This window comes from Anabrus simplex, chromosome 1, assembly GCF_040414725.1.
Source record: "Anabrus simplex isolate iqAnaSimp1 chromosome 1, ASM4041472v1, whole genome shotgun sequence".
Taxonomy (NCBI): Eukaryota; Metazoa; Arthropoda; class Insecta; order Orthoptera; family Tettigoniidae; genus Anabrus; species Anabrus simplex.
Window position 1 is genome coordinate 315,569,469 of NC_090265.1, and position 16,626 is coordinate 315,586,094.

General features: G+C 40.2%; 1 protein-coding gene across 1 annotated transcript in view; it reads right to left on the reverse strand.

The window, feature by feature from the left end:
* The window catches only part of LOC136865430 (uncharacterized), a 198,502-nt gene extending 190,394 nt beyond the window's left edge, over positions 1 to 8,108 (reverse strand). The window contains exon 1 of the mRNA XM_067142406.2: positions 7,867 to 8,108. Within this exon, the coding sequence (XP_066998507.2) occupies positions 7,867 to 7,868 (2 nt within the window). The 5' untranslated portion in view covers positions 7,869 to 8,108. The remainder of the gene's footprint in view (positions 1 to 7,866) is intronic.
* Positions 8,109 to 16,626: the final 8,518 nt, after the last annotated feature.

A 16,626-nucleotide genomic window follows, 5' to 3' on the forward strand; every position in this document is an offset into this window, starting at 1 on the left:
CTACATTTCCACCTAACTGAATCCCTCCCTGCCATTTTATACCTTTCAGGATATGATCCATGTAAACTACAAACAGCAAAGGTGAAAGATTACAGCCTTGTCTAACTCCTGTAAGAACCCTGAACCAAGAACTCATTCTACCATCAATTCTCACTGAAGCCCAATTGTCAACATAAATGCCTTTGATTGCTTTTAATAATCTACCTTTAATTCCATAGTCCCCCAGTATAGCGAACATCTTTTCCCTCGGTACCCTGTCATATGCTTTCTCTAGATCTACGAAACATAAACACAACTGCCTATTCCTCTCGTAGCATTTTTCAATTACCTGGCGCATACTGAAAATCTGATCCTGACAGCCTCTCTGTGGTCTGAAACCACACTGGTTTTCATCCAACTTCCTCTCAACGACTGATCGCACCCTCCCTTCCAAGATGCCTGTGAATACTTTGCCTGTTATACTAATCAATGAGATACCTCGATAGTTGTTGCAATCCTTCCTGTTCCCTTGCTTATAGATAGGTACAATTACTGCTTTTGTCCAATCTGAAGGTACCTTACCAACACTCCACGCTAATTTGACTACTCTATGAAGCCATTTCATCCCTGCCTTCCCACTATACTTCACCATTTCAGGTCTAATTTCATCTATTCCTGCTGCCTTATGACAATGGAGTTTATTTACTATCCTTTCCACTTCCTCAAGCATAATTTCACCAACATCATTTTCCTCCTCCCCATAAGCTTGACTGTTTGCAACACCACCATGATGATTTCCTTTTACATTCAGAAGATGTTCAAAATATTCCCTCCACCTCTCCAGTGATTCCCTGGGATCTGTTATGAGTTCACCTGAATTACTCAAAACACTGTTCATTTCCTTTTTCCCTCCCTTCCTAAGATTCTTTATTACTGTCCAGAAAGGTTTCCCTGCTGCTTGACCTAGCCTTTCCAGGTTATTACCAAAATCTTCCCATGACTTCTTTTTGGATTCAACAACTATTTGTTTCGCTCTGTTTCTTTCATCTACGTACAACTCCCTGTCTGCCTCGGCCCTTGTTTGGAGCCATTTCTGATAAGCCTTCTTTTTACGTTTACAGGCTGCTCTCACTTTATCATTCCACCAAGATGTTCGCCTTTTCCCATCTTTACACACAGTTGTTCCTAGGCATTCCCTTGCTGTTTCTATTACAGCATCCCTGTATGCCACCCATTCACTTTCTATATCCTGAACCTGCTTACTGTCTACTGTTCGAAACTTCTCACTAATCATATCCATGTACTTCTGTCTAATTTCCTCGTCCTGGAGATTTTCTACCCTTATTCGTTTGCAGACAGATTTCACTTTCTCTACCTTAGGCCTAGAGATACTTAGTTCACTACAGATCAGATAATGGTCTGTATCATCGAAAAATCCCCGAAAAACTCGTACATTCCTAAAAGATTTCCTGAATTCAAAGTCTGTTAAGATATAGTCTATTATGGATCTGGTGCCCCTAGCCTCCCATGTGTAGCGGTGAATAGCCTTATGCTTGAAGAACGTATTCGTAACAGCTAAACCCATACTAGCACAGAAGTCCAGCAAACGCTTCCCATTCCCATTAGCTTCCATATCTTCCCCACATTTACCAATCACCCTTTCGTATCCTTCAGTTCTATTCCCAACTCTCGCATTGAAATCGCCCATTAGCACTATTCTATCCTTGCTGTTGACCCTGACCACGATGTCACTCAATGCTTCATAAAACTTGTCAACTTCATCCTCATCTGCACCCTCACATGGTGAATACACGGACACAATTCTTGTCCTAATTCCTCCCACTGAAAAATCTACCCACATCATTCGCTCACTTACGTGCCTAACAGAAACTATGTTGCGTGCAATGGTATTCCTGATAAAGAGCCCTACCCCAGACTCTGCCCTTCCCTTTCTAACACCCGTCAAGTACACTTTATAATCTCCTATCTCTTCCTCCTTATCTCCCCTTACCCGAATATCACTTACTCCTAGCACATCCAGATGCATCCTCTTTGCTGACTCAGCAAGTTCTACCTTCTTTCTTCCATAAGCCCCGTTAATATTGATAGCTCCCCATCGAATTCCATTTCGTTCGCCAAGTTGTTTCCAAGGAGTCCCTCGCCTGTCAAATGGGAGTGGGACTCCATTACTCCCATAGGTCCGAGGCTTGCTTAAAGTGTTCTGAGCTCGGTAAATTCATGAAGCAGGATGCTGCCCTACTTGCACATAGTCCAAGTGAGGATCTCTCCTCTAACGGGTTATGGACCACCGGTGAATTGTGTAGTCCTAGCCACCTGAGCACAAGGAGGGCCACGACTCAGAATATGTCCGAGATGCCCACTCCCATTCCATAGCAACTGGTATCCTGACTCTCAGGACCACTTACTAGGCCACTCAGCCGTTGCCCATGGTTCACGAACTAGGACGTGACTACAGTAACCCACAAACATGAACCATATAATAATAATAATAATAATAATAATAATAATAATAATAATAATAATAATAATAATTCATCTTTTGCAGATCTCTGTACATTATAAATGTGGATGGAATGATAAACAAATAACTTTGAAATGACTGTACTATACCTATGTTCACTCCAGATCACGATAATGAACTCTCAAACACAGTGCTGGAAACACAGCTGTTCTCACACTAAAAACACACTATAAATTCACTGTCTTCACATACTAGGGATAAATATTTTAAACATACGTGGAAGTCATTAGAATCATAAATTCACATTCTCATAACGGCAATGCCTTCGCTGACGCTACCTAGTGTTTACAGTGCACTATGTCTTCTGGTGTGGGCTAGATCAAATGTGTTGCTTTCATTTCCCTGCCTCAGTCTCATCCTTGGCTTTGACGATGTATGAAAGTGAATGCGGTTTGAGCGATGCCAGTAATTCCATTCCGTATATAGCCAGTTCCTGTTATAATTGGTCTGAAAATGTCGCTCATAGGGTCGGTTGGTACGTGCATTTCAGTGGACTTGGCAGACTGATATGTAATAGCATATTCTGGCTCGTTGGGATTTAAGAAAATCATATTATATTCCGTAAAAAATTCCCTCAAAATTATCCTACAATGAATGAATGTGCCCTCATGTCCGGCTGCTTGGCTGAAAGGTCAAAGAGCCCCGGGTACGATCCCCAGCCGGATTAGAGATCGTAACTCTGTATGATTAATTCACCTGGTTCGTGGACTGGATATTATATTCATCTTAATACACTTCTCTTCATCCACATATAACACATCACACCACCAACCACCACCCTCCACATACGTAGGGTAGGCATCAGGAAAGGCACCGGGCCGTAAAACTGGGCTTAATCCACATAAAGTACCGACCCGAAGTGCGTAGTTGAAAAAATGCCAGGAAGAAGAAGAAGAATGTGTTAATAATAATTATTACTATTTTATTCTAATATAACTTTTTTCCTAACAGTGTTTAAAATGCACAAAAGATGCACGAAACAGGTACGCTTATGTTTCACACTCTGAAGTTATGCCTAACAATGGTTTATGGCAACTATGACCACGGCAGGTTACACGCATAGGCTATACGGCTGTTGATAATTATGCCTGTGTCGTTTTGGATTAAGTAGGCCTACGTCCTACGGAAAAAAGAATATGAAGAACATGAAAAACAATGATGATGTGTAGCCTATATCATGTTCTTTGAACAGTAATGGCCTATATGGATCTCTTATATTGAAATTCTTCCACATGTCCTTTGACTACGTCAATACAGGATTTGATACAGGGAACTGAAGCATAAGAGAGACCGCTTAACTAACTGTACCACTGAGCCAGTAGGAGCAAGATTCCTTACTTTAGATATGGTATGCATGTTGGATAGTGACGAGAACTTACCGTTTACAAGACGTATTTTATACGGACTCCTTGGCTGAATGGTAATCGTTGAGGCCTTCGGTTCAGAGGGTCCCGGGTTCAGTCCCCGGTCGGGTCGGGGGATTAATCGCGTGTGATTAATTTTTCTGGGTCGGGGACTGGTTGTTTGTGTTTGTCCCAACACTCTTCTCTTCACATTTACTCAACACACCATACTACCAACCACCACAGCAACACGCAATAGTGATTATATCCCTCCACATAGGGTTGAGGTCAGAAAGGGCATCCGGCCGTAAAACAAGGCCAAATCCACATGTGCAACACAGTTCGCATCCGCGACCCCACAAGGTGTGGGAAAAGCGGTAGAAGAAGAAGAAGAAGAAGAAGAAGAAATAAAAGACTAGTTAGATAACCAGCTCAATGTATATAGTGGCGACTCGTGAGAAAGGGGATAATCTTTATACAGCAATATTTTCAGGAAGCCTAAAGTATTTCATATTATTGTACGATATGCTGCCTTTAGTCTTTAGGAGCAACCCGAACGACTGTTTTAAGACAGTTGAAGAGTATCCACGCAAAACCAAACATGTATGTCAAATCCAGTCTTTCAGGTGGAAAGAAACATGTAAATCAGCAACAGCATAGCAGCTTTTGAATGCACAACTAATCAGCAAATTTTTATTGATGCAGAGAAAAGCTCTTTGTATAACTGGCACAGATCAAAAATCAATAATAATTAAATAATGCTATGTTTAAAATGGACATGTTTGTTTTTTCTCAAATCACATGGGACTTGTTTATTTTTTACTCAGACGCAAGCAGAACTTGTTCCTGCGGGTAGAGGGGAGGCGAGAAGTCACATGACAAATAGGCTACTTGGTGTGGTTGGTGGTTTAGACATGTTCTATTTGCTCAGGCTCACCACTAGAATATGTCTGATTTATCTCCGGCCTAGATTTTTGTACCTTCAATATCATGGGGATGTGTTCGGTTTTAGTCAGATTTCAGTAAGAAACGGGGCATATAAATCTCTGGTAAGACCCCAAATAGAGTATGGTTCCAGTGTATGGGACCCTCACCAGGATTACTTAGGTATTAATAGGCCTATAAGGACAGTCTTTCCGCTAGTCTGTGGGATATGCACTGCCAATTCAGTAACTGTGGTTTTAGGTGAAGAATTGACTGTTCTAATGAAGTGTTGTTTATCTCTAACAGAGAGTTTAGGAGGTCTGCCACTTATGGATTGATTTTGTTCACTACGTCGTGCCTTATAATTACGATAACTGTCTGAACAGTTGAATGGCTTCTTTTCACTATTTCAACAATTCTTCGCAATGAAAAACCCCTTTTCATGAAGTTCATTTATAACTTCCCTCTGTGCAATTGGTATTTCAGTTCTTTTTGGAACACATCTGTGTATAAAACTTCCAACTCGATCATACGGTACATAGTACATAAGCCGGATGGTACACGTGATTGAAGTGTATGTTGACTGTTGTACCTTGCTCAGTACGAATGTGTGTGTTTACAGTGCACGTTCTTAGTACAAGGGCAAAATTATTCACTGACTGATAGGATGTCACAAGCGCAGGTATCAAAACAATCAACATTCAGTAAGGGTCTTCCAAGAAATTATGGAATAATGAGGTGTACGTAGACTTTTGCTTAGAACTGTACGAGCATTGTGTTTCAGGTGTAACCCGATCGCATAATGCCGGCATTGTGAGCCTTCAACTAGACGTGTGTATGACTATCTGGTCAGCTGCACAAGATATCCAAATAACACACACATTTTGGGTATAAATGGTGACAAACTATGCCAACTTGCAAAAGAACAGCTGAAACAGAGAAATGAAGCAATAGGGATTCATCAGGTTTTCATTGTAATTATTTGCGCATTATTTATCTTTTGACCTCATTATTGTCAATATTGTCTTTCAACATAGTCCAACTCATTGGCTGAATGGTTAGCGTTAAGGCCTTCGGTTCAGAGGGTCCCGGGTTCGATTCCCGGCCGGGAATTCTTCTGGCCCGCAGACTGGGTGTTTGTGTTTGTCCCAACACTTTCCTCTTCATATTCAGACAACACACTACACTACCAACCACCACAGAAACACGCAATAGTGATTGCATCCCTCCAGATAGGGTTGGCGTCGGGAAGGGCATCCGGCCGTAAAACAGGGTCAGATCCACATTTGTGTGACACAGTTCACACCCGCGACTCCACAAGTGTGAGAAAAGTGGTAGAGCCTAGAAGAAGATTGTCAATATTGTCTTTGATAATGCTAATCTTAATACCGTATTTGACTGTTTGTTATTATTGTAATATGAATTGACGTAAAAAATATACAATAAAGCAAATAAAGGTGAAAAAATCAACTGCGCCATATACGCCCTCACTCCATATGAACACTGTGTAGAGGTTTGGAAATGAATCCAGGCTCTTGGCCCGCAATTTTGATTAGAAATTATATACCACCACCTCTCCTAACCTGGCCTGCCGGCCAACATTGTAATGTGCAAACAAGTTTCGACCAACAAAACTCAAACCGGCTAACTACGGAGTCAGACCATATAGACTTGATACCTTTACGATCATGGCCTCCAGGTGGGCTATAGTAATAATAATAATAATAATAATAATAATAATAATAATAATAATAATAATAATAATAATAATAATAATATGTATGTTGGGTATTCAGCCCGAAGGCTGGTTTGATCCTCTACAGCTCCACCAACAGCTGTCATAGAAGCCTAGGTGTCACTGAAGAGGCATACTAGGGAAATGAGGAGTGAGGTACTTTCCCGTTGCTTTCCTCACTGAGCCAGACGTTGCTATTACATATCAGTCTGTCAAGCCCACTGAAATGCATGCACCAACCGATCCTATGAGCGATATTTTCACACCATTCATAACAGGGACTGGCTGAGTAAGGAATGGCATTACTAGCATCGCTCATACCTAGGTCCTAGGTCACTTTCATATTGTCAAAGCCAAGGATGGGACTGAGACAGGTCAATGAAAGTAACAAATTTATTCTAGCCCATACCAGAGAACATAGAGCACTGTAAACACTACGTCCTGCCAGCAAAGGAATAATAATAATAATAATAATAATAATAATAATAATAATAATAATAATAATTTCAACGTCTTAACAGCAGAGCAGTAGCGCACACAATGGTGTTAGAGTGGGGGTTGCACCCCTTAATGTCGGCTAACTCTCTTTAATTTAAACGTGAAACAATATGGTATATATACATATAATATATAATAATATGGTAATATAATAAATATGGTATATAATAATAATAATAATAATAATTATTATTATTATTATTATTATTATTATTATTATTATTATTATTATTATTAATCGAATCTGCTTTGTTTCGTGTTTGAATAGTTAGCGTAGCAGGCCTTCGGTTCATAGCGCCCCGGGTTCGATTCCCGGTCGAGTGGTGGGATTTTAGCCGTGTCTGGTCCTCTAGCTCTCGGGCTGAGAATTTATGTTCGTCTTAATGCACGTCTGTATTTACATATAACTCATCACATTTACCAACCACCACAGAAACACGTGATAATGAAAAATCCCTCCATGTACGGTGGCGTCAGGGAGGGAATCTATGCGTAAAACTGGGTTAATTCATATCAAGTGCTGACGCCAATAAACTGGGAGGCCAAGAGGAAGAGGGTTATTAACTGAATGTCTTTGTTAGTTTCACATTCAGATGAATACTTGTGATTAGAAATAATAATAAATTATTTATTAATAATAATAAACTAGTTATTAATCCGACTCTACCCTGTTATTTTGGCTTTACGTTCTCTCTGACAGCTTCCCCGGAGAATTAGGGTTAATTCTTAACATTTCACATAGGTGTTACATAATACTATAAAATTAAGATTAAGCACTGAATTGTTGAGGTGACAGATGTCAAACAAAACGACAAAGTGCTTATAACACTAAACATTAAACTTACATTTAATCATGAAGTGGAAGTCCGGCGCATTAACAAATCCAGTCACTAACCCGGCACAACGTCAGACACGAGGATGTATTTACCTGCGCCTTCACGCCACCGCTAAAGCTCTTGTAGGTCTTCACATAACACTCGCCACACGCAAAGGCTTTCACAGGAAAGATAAAACAAGTCTTCGCGTCCATTTTTCTGCTCCTGGTAGCCTGTTTATGTAACGAAAGACATTGGGAGGAGAAACCTCTACTCAGGCATCGCTGAAGGTCGACTGCCCATGTGATAGACGTACCTACTGTTTTCTTCGTATTGCAATTCTAGAGCATGAGAATATAATTTCCAAATCGTAGAACATGTGAACTGCTCCTAGTCCTGATTGGAATCTAAGTTCGCGTTAGAAACAGGCTGGAGAATAGGCTACACTTAGAGAAAATGTACCCGAAATTCATCTAGCCTACAGTATGTATAAAATTATAATGGTGAATTTGAATTAGAAAACATGAATAACGTCTTCCCCCTTGGTATCGGATTGATAGTGCTCTACTGTACGTGGGGAACGGAACAAAGCTTCTGCTAGGCTATATAGCCTATAGGCCTACCTCCAGCTGGACCTTCCCAACCACCTTCTTTGCACAATTCCTTTCTGCTATTTTATGTCGCACTAACGCATAGAAGATTTTCGGCGACACAAGGATGGGAAAGGGAAAGGATTGGGAAGGTAGCGGCCGTGGCATTAATTAAAACCATCTTGAGGGCTGCCGACGATGGAGTTCGAATCCACCATCTCCGGAATAAAAGTTCGCAGCTACGCGACCAGAACCGCACAGCCACCTCGTTCGGTTTGTTCAGTTCTCTCCCATCTACTTACCTTTATAGATGAGTTAGTTGAATTTATTATTAATATTATTATTATTATTATTATTATTTCTTCTTTCTTTCTTTCTTTCTTTCTTTCTTTCTTTCTTTCTTAATCCGTTTACCCTCCAGGATTGGTTTTTCCCTCGGTCTCAGTGAGGAGTCCCACCTCTACCGCCTCAAGTGCAGTGTCCTGGAGCGTGAGACTTTGGTTCAAGAGGATACAACTGGTAAGGAGGACCAATACCTCGCCCAGGCTACTATGCTGAACAGGGGCCTGGTGGGTGGATGGGAAGATTGGAATGGATATACAAGGAAGAGGGAAGGAAGCGGCCATGGATTCAAGTTAGGTATCATCCCGGCATTTGCCTGTAGGAGAAGTGGGAAACCACGGAAAACCACTTCGAGGATGAAAGAGGTAGGAATCGAACGCCCCTCTTCTCAGTTGACCTCTCGAGGCTGAGTGGACCCCGTTCCAGCCCTCGTACCACTTTTCAAATTTCGTGGCAGAGCCTGGAATTGAACCCGGGCTCCGCGCGTGGCAGCTACCCACCACACCACAGAGGTGGGCTATTATTATTATTATTATTATTATTATTATTATTATTATTATTATTATTTCTGGCTCCATGAATAAATGGTTAGCATAATGGCCTTCGGTCCAAGGGGTCGTGGTTTCGATTCCAGGCAGGGTCGGGAATTTCAACCTTAATTGTTTAATTCCATTGGCTCTGGGACCGGGTGTCTTGTCTTAAGCATTAGAAATCATCCTAGGTAGGCCCCATCCTCACAGAAAGGCAGGTCGCCTATACGGCGTCAAATCGAAAGACCTGCACCAGGCCGCTCCGGAGGCCACACGCCATTATATTATTATTATTATTATTATTATTATTATTATTATTATTATTATTATTATTATTATTATTATTATTATTATTATTATTGATACGAAAATACCGTGGAGGACAGAGGTGTGGGCATGAATGGGTGGACAGAGACAATATCAAATCTAAATTTAAAACTCTAAAGTTTGAAATTTTATTTCTTTCCTTTCTTTCTTTTCAAATTTTAAACTTTGTTAAACAATAAGAAATAATAGTTGGATAGACATAAGGCGAGCTCTACAGCTATAGAAACAATAATTATTTAAAATCTAAGAGTAATCAGGTACAAGAAAGAGATGAGTATGGTAGCTCAAACGTTACACTACTACCAAGAGCACTACTGCTCCAATCAGTTACAAGTAAGGAGACGGGGCTCCAAAATTTGCAACATTCGAAAGGGCGCCTTTGCTCCACACAATTACCTAGGAGACTACTCTCTAAAATTTACAAGATTCTAGCCTCTGAAAGGCACAGTTTAGGTCAACTACCGCCAGTTTCCACTGTCTTATTCGCTCAACAGTCTAAGTTACATTTAAATAGGAAACTAAATAAGAATACTTAACTTTAACAGTGGTAATGCCCATTCTACATGGCCTTAGTGAAAGAGAAACGATTAAATTTATTGGCCGTAAATCAAAATGTCAGGAGGCGAACACTTGCAGCCCTTTGAAATTCACTTGACAATTTTTTAAACCCTATGTGGGCTTATGGCCCGAAGTTACAAAAGCTAAGCTTACTACGGAGGTGACTAGATGAAGAGAAAATTTGAAATTACAAAAGAAAGAGAAATTTTAAAATTTACGAAATCATAGTCGCCCCAATACCAAGTTGAGTGGGAATAAAAGATGGTTCACACTCTTTATTCCCTTAGACTAAGGACTTGTTTCAAAATTTACATTGAAAGATTGATTTTTGCATTAAGAAAGAACTTTGAAACCTTCCCCTCAAGTTAGCTTTCTGGGGCTATTACATGATTAAAAGAAGTCTGTCATTACCTTAAACTTGTGGACCTTCCGGAGATGGGCAAGGCTATGAACACATTCTGAACTTCTTGACTTGACTGGAACGATCGAAAGACAACATGGCCCAAAAGGTCCCAGCTTTTATAGAGGAGAGGAAAGTTCCAGAATTCTCTGGGCCGAAGCCCTGTACACACCCACAAATTCAATTGGTTCATTTAATAAATGTACAAAATTCCTGGTTGGTCGAAAATTTAGAAGAAGATTAAGAAGAAGAAGGAACGGATAACAGTGCTAGTAACATAAGAACACAAAACGAATTTACAACATTTCAGTTCTGAAAACCTCAAAATTACAAATTTCTTTGAAAATTAATTGTTTATCTTTCCACCAGGGGGGGGGCACATAAGTAGACAGTAGAGACATCTGACGATGAACGTTCAAATTTCTTCCAATCCACCGTTTGAAGTACACGATATAGATGGCGTTCTAAAAGGCGCCCAGTTTAAATGCACGGAGCGGATTTACCTCCGGTACAATTATTATTATTATTATTATTATTATTATTATTATTATTATTATTATTATTATTATTATTATTATTATTATTATTATTTAATAGTAATATTTATTATATAATTTGACTCGCTCCTTATTCAAGGAACTTTATTGTGGGGTGGTAGAATTCATCCACAGTATCCCCTGCCTGTCATGAAAGGAGACTCAAAGGGAGATCAGGAGCTCTCATCTTCGGAGAGTGCGTTGGCCGCCACATTTCCTCCTAGCTACTTATGGCGTGGCTTCAACGTACTTGTGTCAGGCTCCTGACTTTCACATTTCTTGCCCTCTTTGGTCAATTCTTGTTCTCTTCCACTCCCGACGGTATTAGCTTTTCGAGGCCTAGGGAGTCTTTAATTTTGACACCCTTCGTGGTCTTTCCCATTCTTCTGACGAAATCTTTTAAGGGTCGGATCTCTTCCATTTTCATTTCTGATTAGTGTTAATAGAGGATGTTTACCCAGTTGTAGCCTACACCACCACCACCACCACCACCACCAACTTCACTTATCCCAAGTATCACCTACCAAGGGTCCAGCTCCATGGCTAAATGGTTAGTGCGCTGGCCTTTGGTCCAGAGGGTTCTGGGTTCAATTCCCGACTGGATCGGGGTTTAAACCTTAATTGGTTAATTCCGATGGCTCGGGGGTTGTGTGTGTGTGTGTACCGTCTTCATCATTAGAATTCATCACAGACAGGGCCCCATCCTCATAGATGCGCAGGTCGCCGATACGGCGGTCAACTCGAGAGACCTGCACCAGGCCTCTTCGGAGGCCACATGCCATTAATTAATTAAAACTTACCAAGGACTAAGCCCGGGCGTTATTGCTTTTATTATTATAGCATAACTATTTATAATGTGTTACAGTTTATGTATTATTATTATTATTATTATTATTATTATTATTATTATTATTATTATTATTATTATTATTATTATTACCAAGTGCTTAAATTACACGAATTGTTGAACGATAAATGCAATGAATAAATAAGCTTTTTCACACTCTGAAGTTATATCTAACACAGACGGTGTACGATTGTTGATAGAATTGTCCGTGTGTTGCTTTTGACCTAGTAGATCCTCCAAAAAATTATTCTATAATAAGAATAAGAATAAGAATAAGTGGGTAGCAAAACAACTGCGTAAAATTAGGGGGTGAAATATCCGAACCTTTTCTAATCAGAACAGCAGTAAGACAGGGTGATGTGTTGTCCCCACTCTTGTTTAATCTGATACTGGATAAGATCATCAAAACCTGGGAGAGGGAAGTACCTGGAGTAAGAAGAGGAACCAAAGATAAGAGAATCACAATAAAGTGTTGTGCCTTTGCTGACGACCTAGCAATATTTTTCCGGACTCCTGAGGAAGCCAGACATGCCACCGAGAAACTTAATGAAATCGCCACCAAAACCGGCCTCCAAATCTCTTACGAGGGAACACAATAGATGGACTCCAAGAACCAAAGCCTGACATCACTTGCAAACAAATATGGCAACATCACACAAGTACTTAGGTGAAGTTATCGGGAACATTGGAAGTGAAAAGATAGCTAAAATAACACATGCAGAAAAATTACATATAGCCTACACAATCACTTGGTATATGTACAACAACAAATCGCTTTCCACTAAAGCCAAACTCGGACACTACCACACAGTTGTTCTCCCAGAAACACTCTACGCAATTGAGACGGCATCCTCAACCATCAATATCAAGGACATAGAGAAAATAGAACGGCGGATACTCAAGAAAGATATTTGGACCCAAGATTCAAGGCGGTATCTGAACGCGTAAAAGCCCAGAAGAACTGTATTCTATGACTGAGCAATTCCCCTCAGTTGCACGGAAGAAGCGCATGAAAATTTATTGACACACAGCACGAATGGACGACTCTCGACTGACCAAAAAAATATTTTCCGTCATTAACGGAAGCCGACAAACCAAATTACGCTGGTTGGTAGACACTCAAAGCGACCTTGTAGAAATTCATATTGACCCACTGGCAACTACATAGACCACATTCGGACAATCAGTTCACATAAGTTTAAATCCAAAAACCCAACAGCCAGGAACTTGAAACTCAAAAATGCTTGGACACAAGAGAGAAGACGATGAGGAAGTTTTGGGAAGATAAGAAGAACAAGAAGTCCAGTGCTAAATAATGGTTCTACGTGCTCCTTAGAGGGCAAAACGAATAATAATAATAATAATAATAATAATAATAATAATAATAATAATAATAATAATAATAATAAAAATAGTAATGTCCGGCTCCATGGCTAAATGGTTAGCGTGCTGGCCTTTGATCACAGGGGTCCCGGGTTCGATTCTCGGCAGGGTCGGGAATTTCAACCATAATTGGTTAATTCCGTTGGCGCGGGGGCTGGGTGTATGTGTCGTCTTCATCATCATTTCATCCTCATTACGACGCGCAGGTCACCTACAGGAGTCAACTCAAAAGACCTGCATCTGACGAGCCGAACTTGTCCTCGGACACTCCCGGCACTAAAAGCCATACACCATCATCAATAATAATATTAATAATAATAATAATAATAATAATAATAATAATAATAATAATAATAATAATAATAATGTCCGCCTCTGTAGTGTAGTGGTTAGTATGATTAGCTGCCACCCCCGGAGGCCCGGGTTCGATTCCCGGCTCTGCCACGAAAATTTGAAAAACGGTACGAGGGCTGGAACCGGGTTCCCTCAGCCTCGAAGGGTTAACTGAGTAGAAGGGGTTTCGATTCTCTCCTCAGCCATCCTCGAAGTAGTTTTCCGTGGTTTCCCACTTCTCCTCCAGGCAATGCCGGAGTGGTATCCCATCCCCCCCCCCATAATCCCCCCTGTTCAGTATAGCAGGTGTGGCCGCCCGGGCGATTTACTGGTCCTCCTTACCAGTTATATTCCCCGATCCAAAGTCTCACGCTCCATGACACTGCCCTTGAGGCGGTAGAGGTCCCTCGCTGAGTCTGAGGAAAAAACCAACCCTTGAGGGTAAACGTATTAAGAAAGAAAGACGATAGAAATAATAATAATAATAATAATAATAATAATAATAATAATAATAATAATAATAATAAATAAAAATAACGTCTTTGTTGTTGTCGTTTGGGTTATCAGCCCATAGGGCAGTTTGATGCAGACTCCATACCACCCATTTTTGTGCTAGACTTTTAATTTCTACACAAATAATAATCTATATATTTAAAACACTTGTATGATTTTTGTTACATCAAGTTTGAGAGAACGGCTGAACCCATTGACTTCGTAAAGCATTCTGACGAAAACTCTGTAGATTTGCAGAGTGTCTTTCAACGCATACACATGTCTTGCCACATATTTTTAAATTATTAAAAGAAAAATGTAGCATTCTGATTGGCAAATGCGCTCGCCAGTACTTCAAGGCCGCCTGAACCGTGAGAGTGTTGAGCAGCAGACAGGATAGGGGAGGTGGAAGGGGAGTATACGCACATGCACAGTCAGACGTCTTACTGGTCAGCTGTACTTAGTGCTGGGCAAAACTGTTGCTATTGGACAACGGTTGTCGCCGAAATAGTTGCGCGCAGGCAACCGTTTTATAAAACTGTTGCAAAATAACGTACTCCTACCGATATGGATAGAAATGAGGTAGTGCGTCAACCTTGGTCAACAGCGGTAACGTCTCACGACTTTCCATCTACCGGCCAGCCAGTGATCCATGTCATTCTATCCAATACAAGCTGACATAAAAGAAGTAAATTAATTTACGTATTTCAGTCATATAACATAACCACTGGATATATAAAGATTACAACGCAACCAAGAACATAATTTTCAAACCACCCTGAGCTAAAAAAAAAGTCTTACAAAATTGATAACACCATTTTCCCATGAAATATAACATTCTAAAATGTATAAACAACGTATAAAACATTCCATTTTATAATGTGTTAAAATTTGTATTCGATCAGAAAACGTGTTTTCAGAGACGCAGAGATGCCGGAATTTTCTCCATCAGGAGTTCTTTAAAGTGCCAGTAAATCTACCGACAGGAGGCCAACGTATTTGAGCACCTTCAAATACAACCAAACTGAGCCAGGATCGAACCTGCTAAGTTGAGCTCAGAAGGCCAACGTCCGAGTCGTTTTGAGAGTGTCTTTGTCATTATAGAGAAGGATTTGATGTCGTATGTTTTCGTATTAGTTTGAAATGATTCATGCTACAGCATCTAAATATCCATTAGTTCTGTATTTCATGACTGAGTGGAGTGTAATCAGAATAGCTAACAAGATTAACTAAGAAAATACTCAGCTAACTGTATCTTGTAACGCTCAAGCCATTGAATCTAGCTCTCGGTGACGTCAGGCGCATCAGCCAATAGCAGTGCAGATCTCCGGAATATCCTACCTGACCTGTGAGTTATTCTATTACATTGGAAAACTCCAGTTTCAAGAAATGCAACGATTGCGGCGATTTTGTATACGTACCGGTTGTGAAACTGTGAAATGGTGCTGATGAAGAACGCAACCACAGAGCGACACTGCAACTACAAAATGTTACTTTCTTGGAACGGTTTCATTCAACAACGGTTGTATTCCCGAAACGGTTCCGTTGTATCTGCTCTAGATCTATAGCTGTACTTCGTGGACAGGAATAGCCGCTGTTTTGCTGCTCAGCTGTTGAACGGTGCACATCAAATTCGAATTTCTCTACATTTAAATGAGAATTCAGTGTCTGGTTTAAAATTAAATTCTGAAGCAGCTGGTAATATTCGATTAGCACCATTCAATGTGAGATAAAGCCCCAATGGCAAACAGTCATTCATTATTGTGTGTGAATCGTCTCCTAAAATGTATCATAGGTAACGACATTCCGTTCCTTCCAGTGAGAAAATTATTCACTGGTCAGATTTCATAAAGGTTTTGTTTGTTTTTCGTAAGCTTATCGCCGAACAATTATTTATAAAACCAAACCACACCCCATGGCACTACAGCCCTCGAAGGGCCTTGGCCTACCAAGCGACTGCTGCTCAGCCCGAAGGCCTGCAGATTACGAGGTGTCGTGTGGTCAGCACGATGGATCCTCTCGGCCGTTATTCTTGGCTTTTTAGACAATTATTTATATTTGTATTAAATAATCTTCTCTTTGAAACGTTTTTCAAAATACTCCACTTACATAAAAATATGCGGGCAAAACCACATGAAAAATGGATTTCGCTGAATCTTTTTTTTTTTTTTTTTTTTTTTTTTGCAAGACATCGGTAACGGTGACCGCCCCTCTGTAGATAGTGACGGATCAAATGTTACTGCTCTGCCTTCCAGAATTTCATCACATAATGATAATGATATCACTTCTGCGAAAGATGTCATCATTTTCTCAAAATTTGCCTTTCTTAATTAGTTAATTTGAAAGTTATTGAGCTTATACCCGGGGGTAATTCAAAACCATACAGTAGCATCAACAAATTAATACTGAAGATGAAAGCTAGTAACTTCAATTCCCTACAAATTCCTGAATT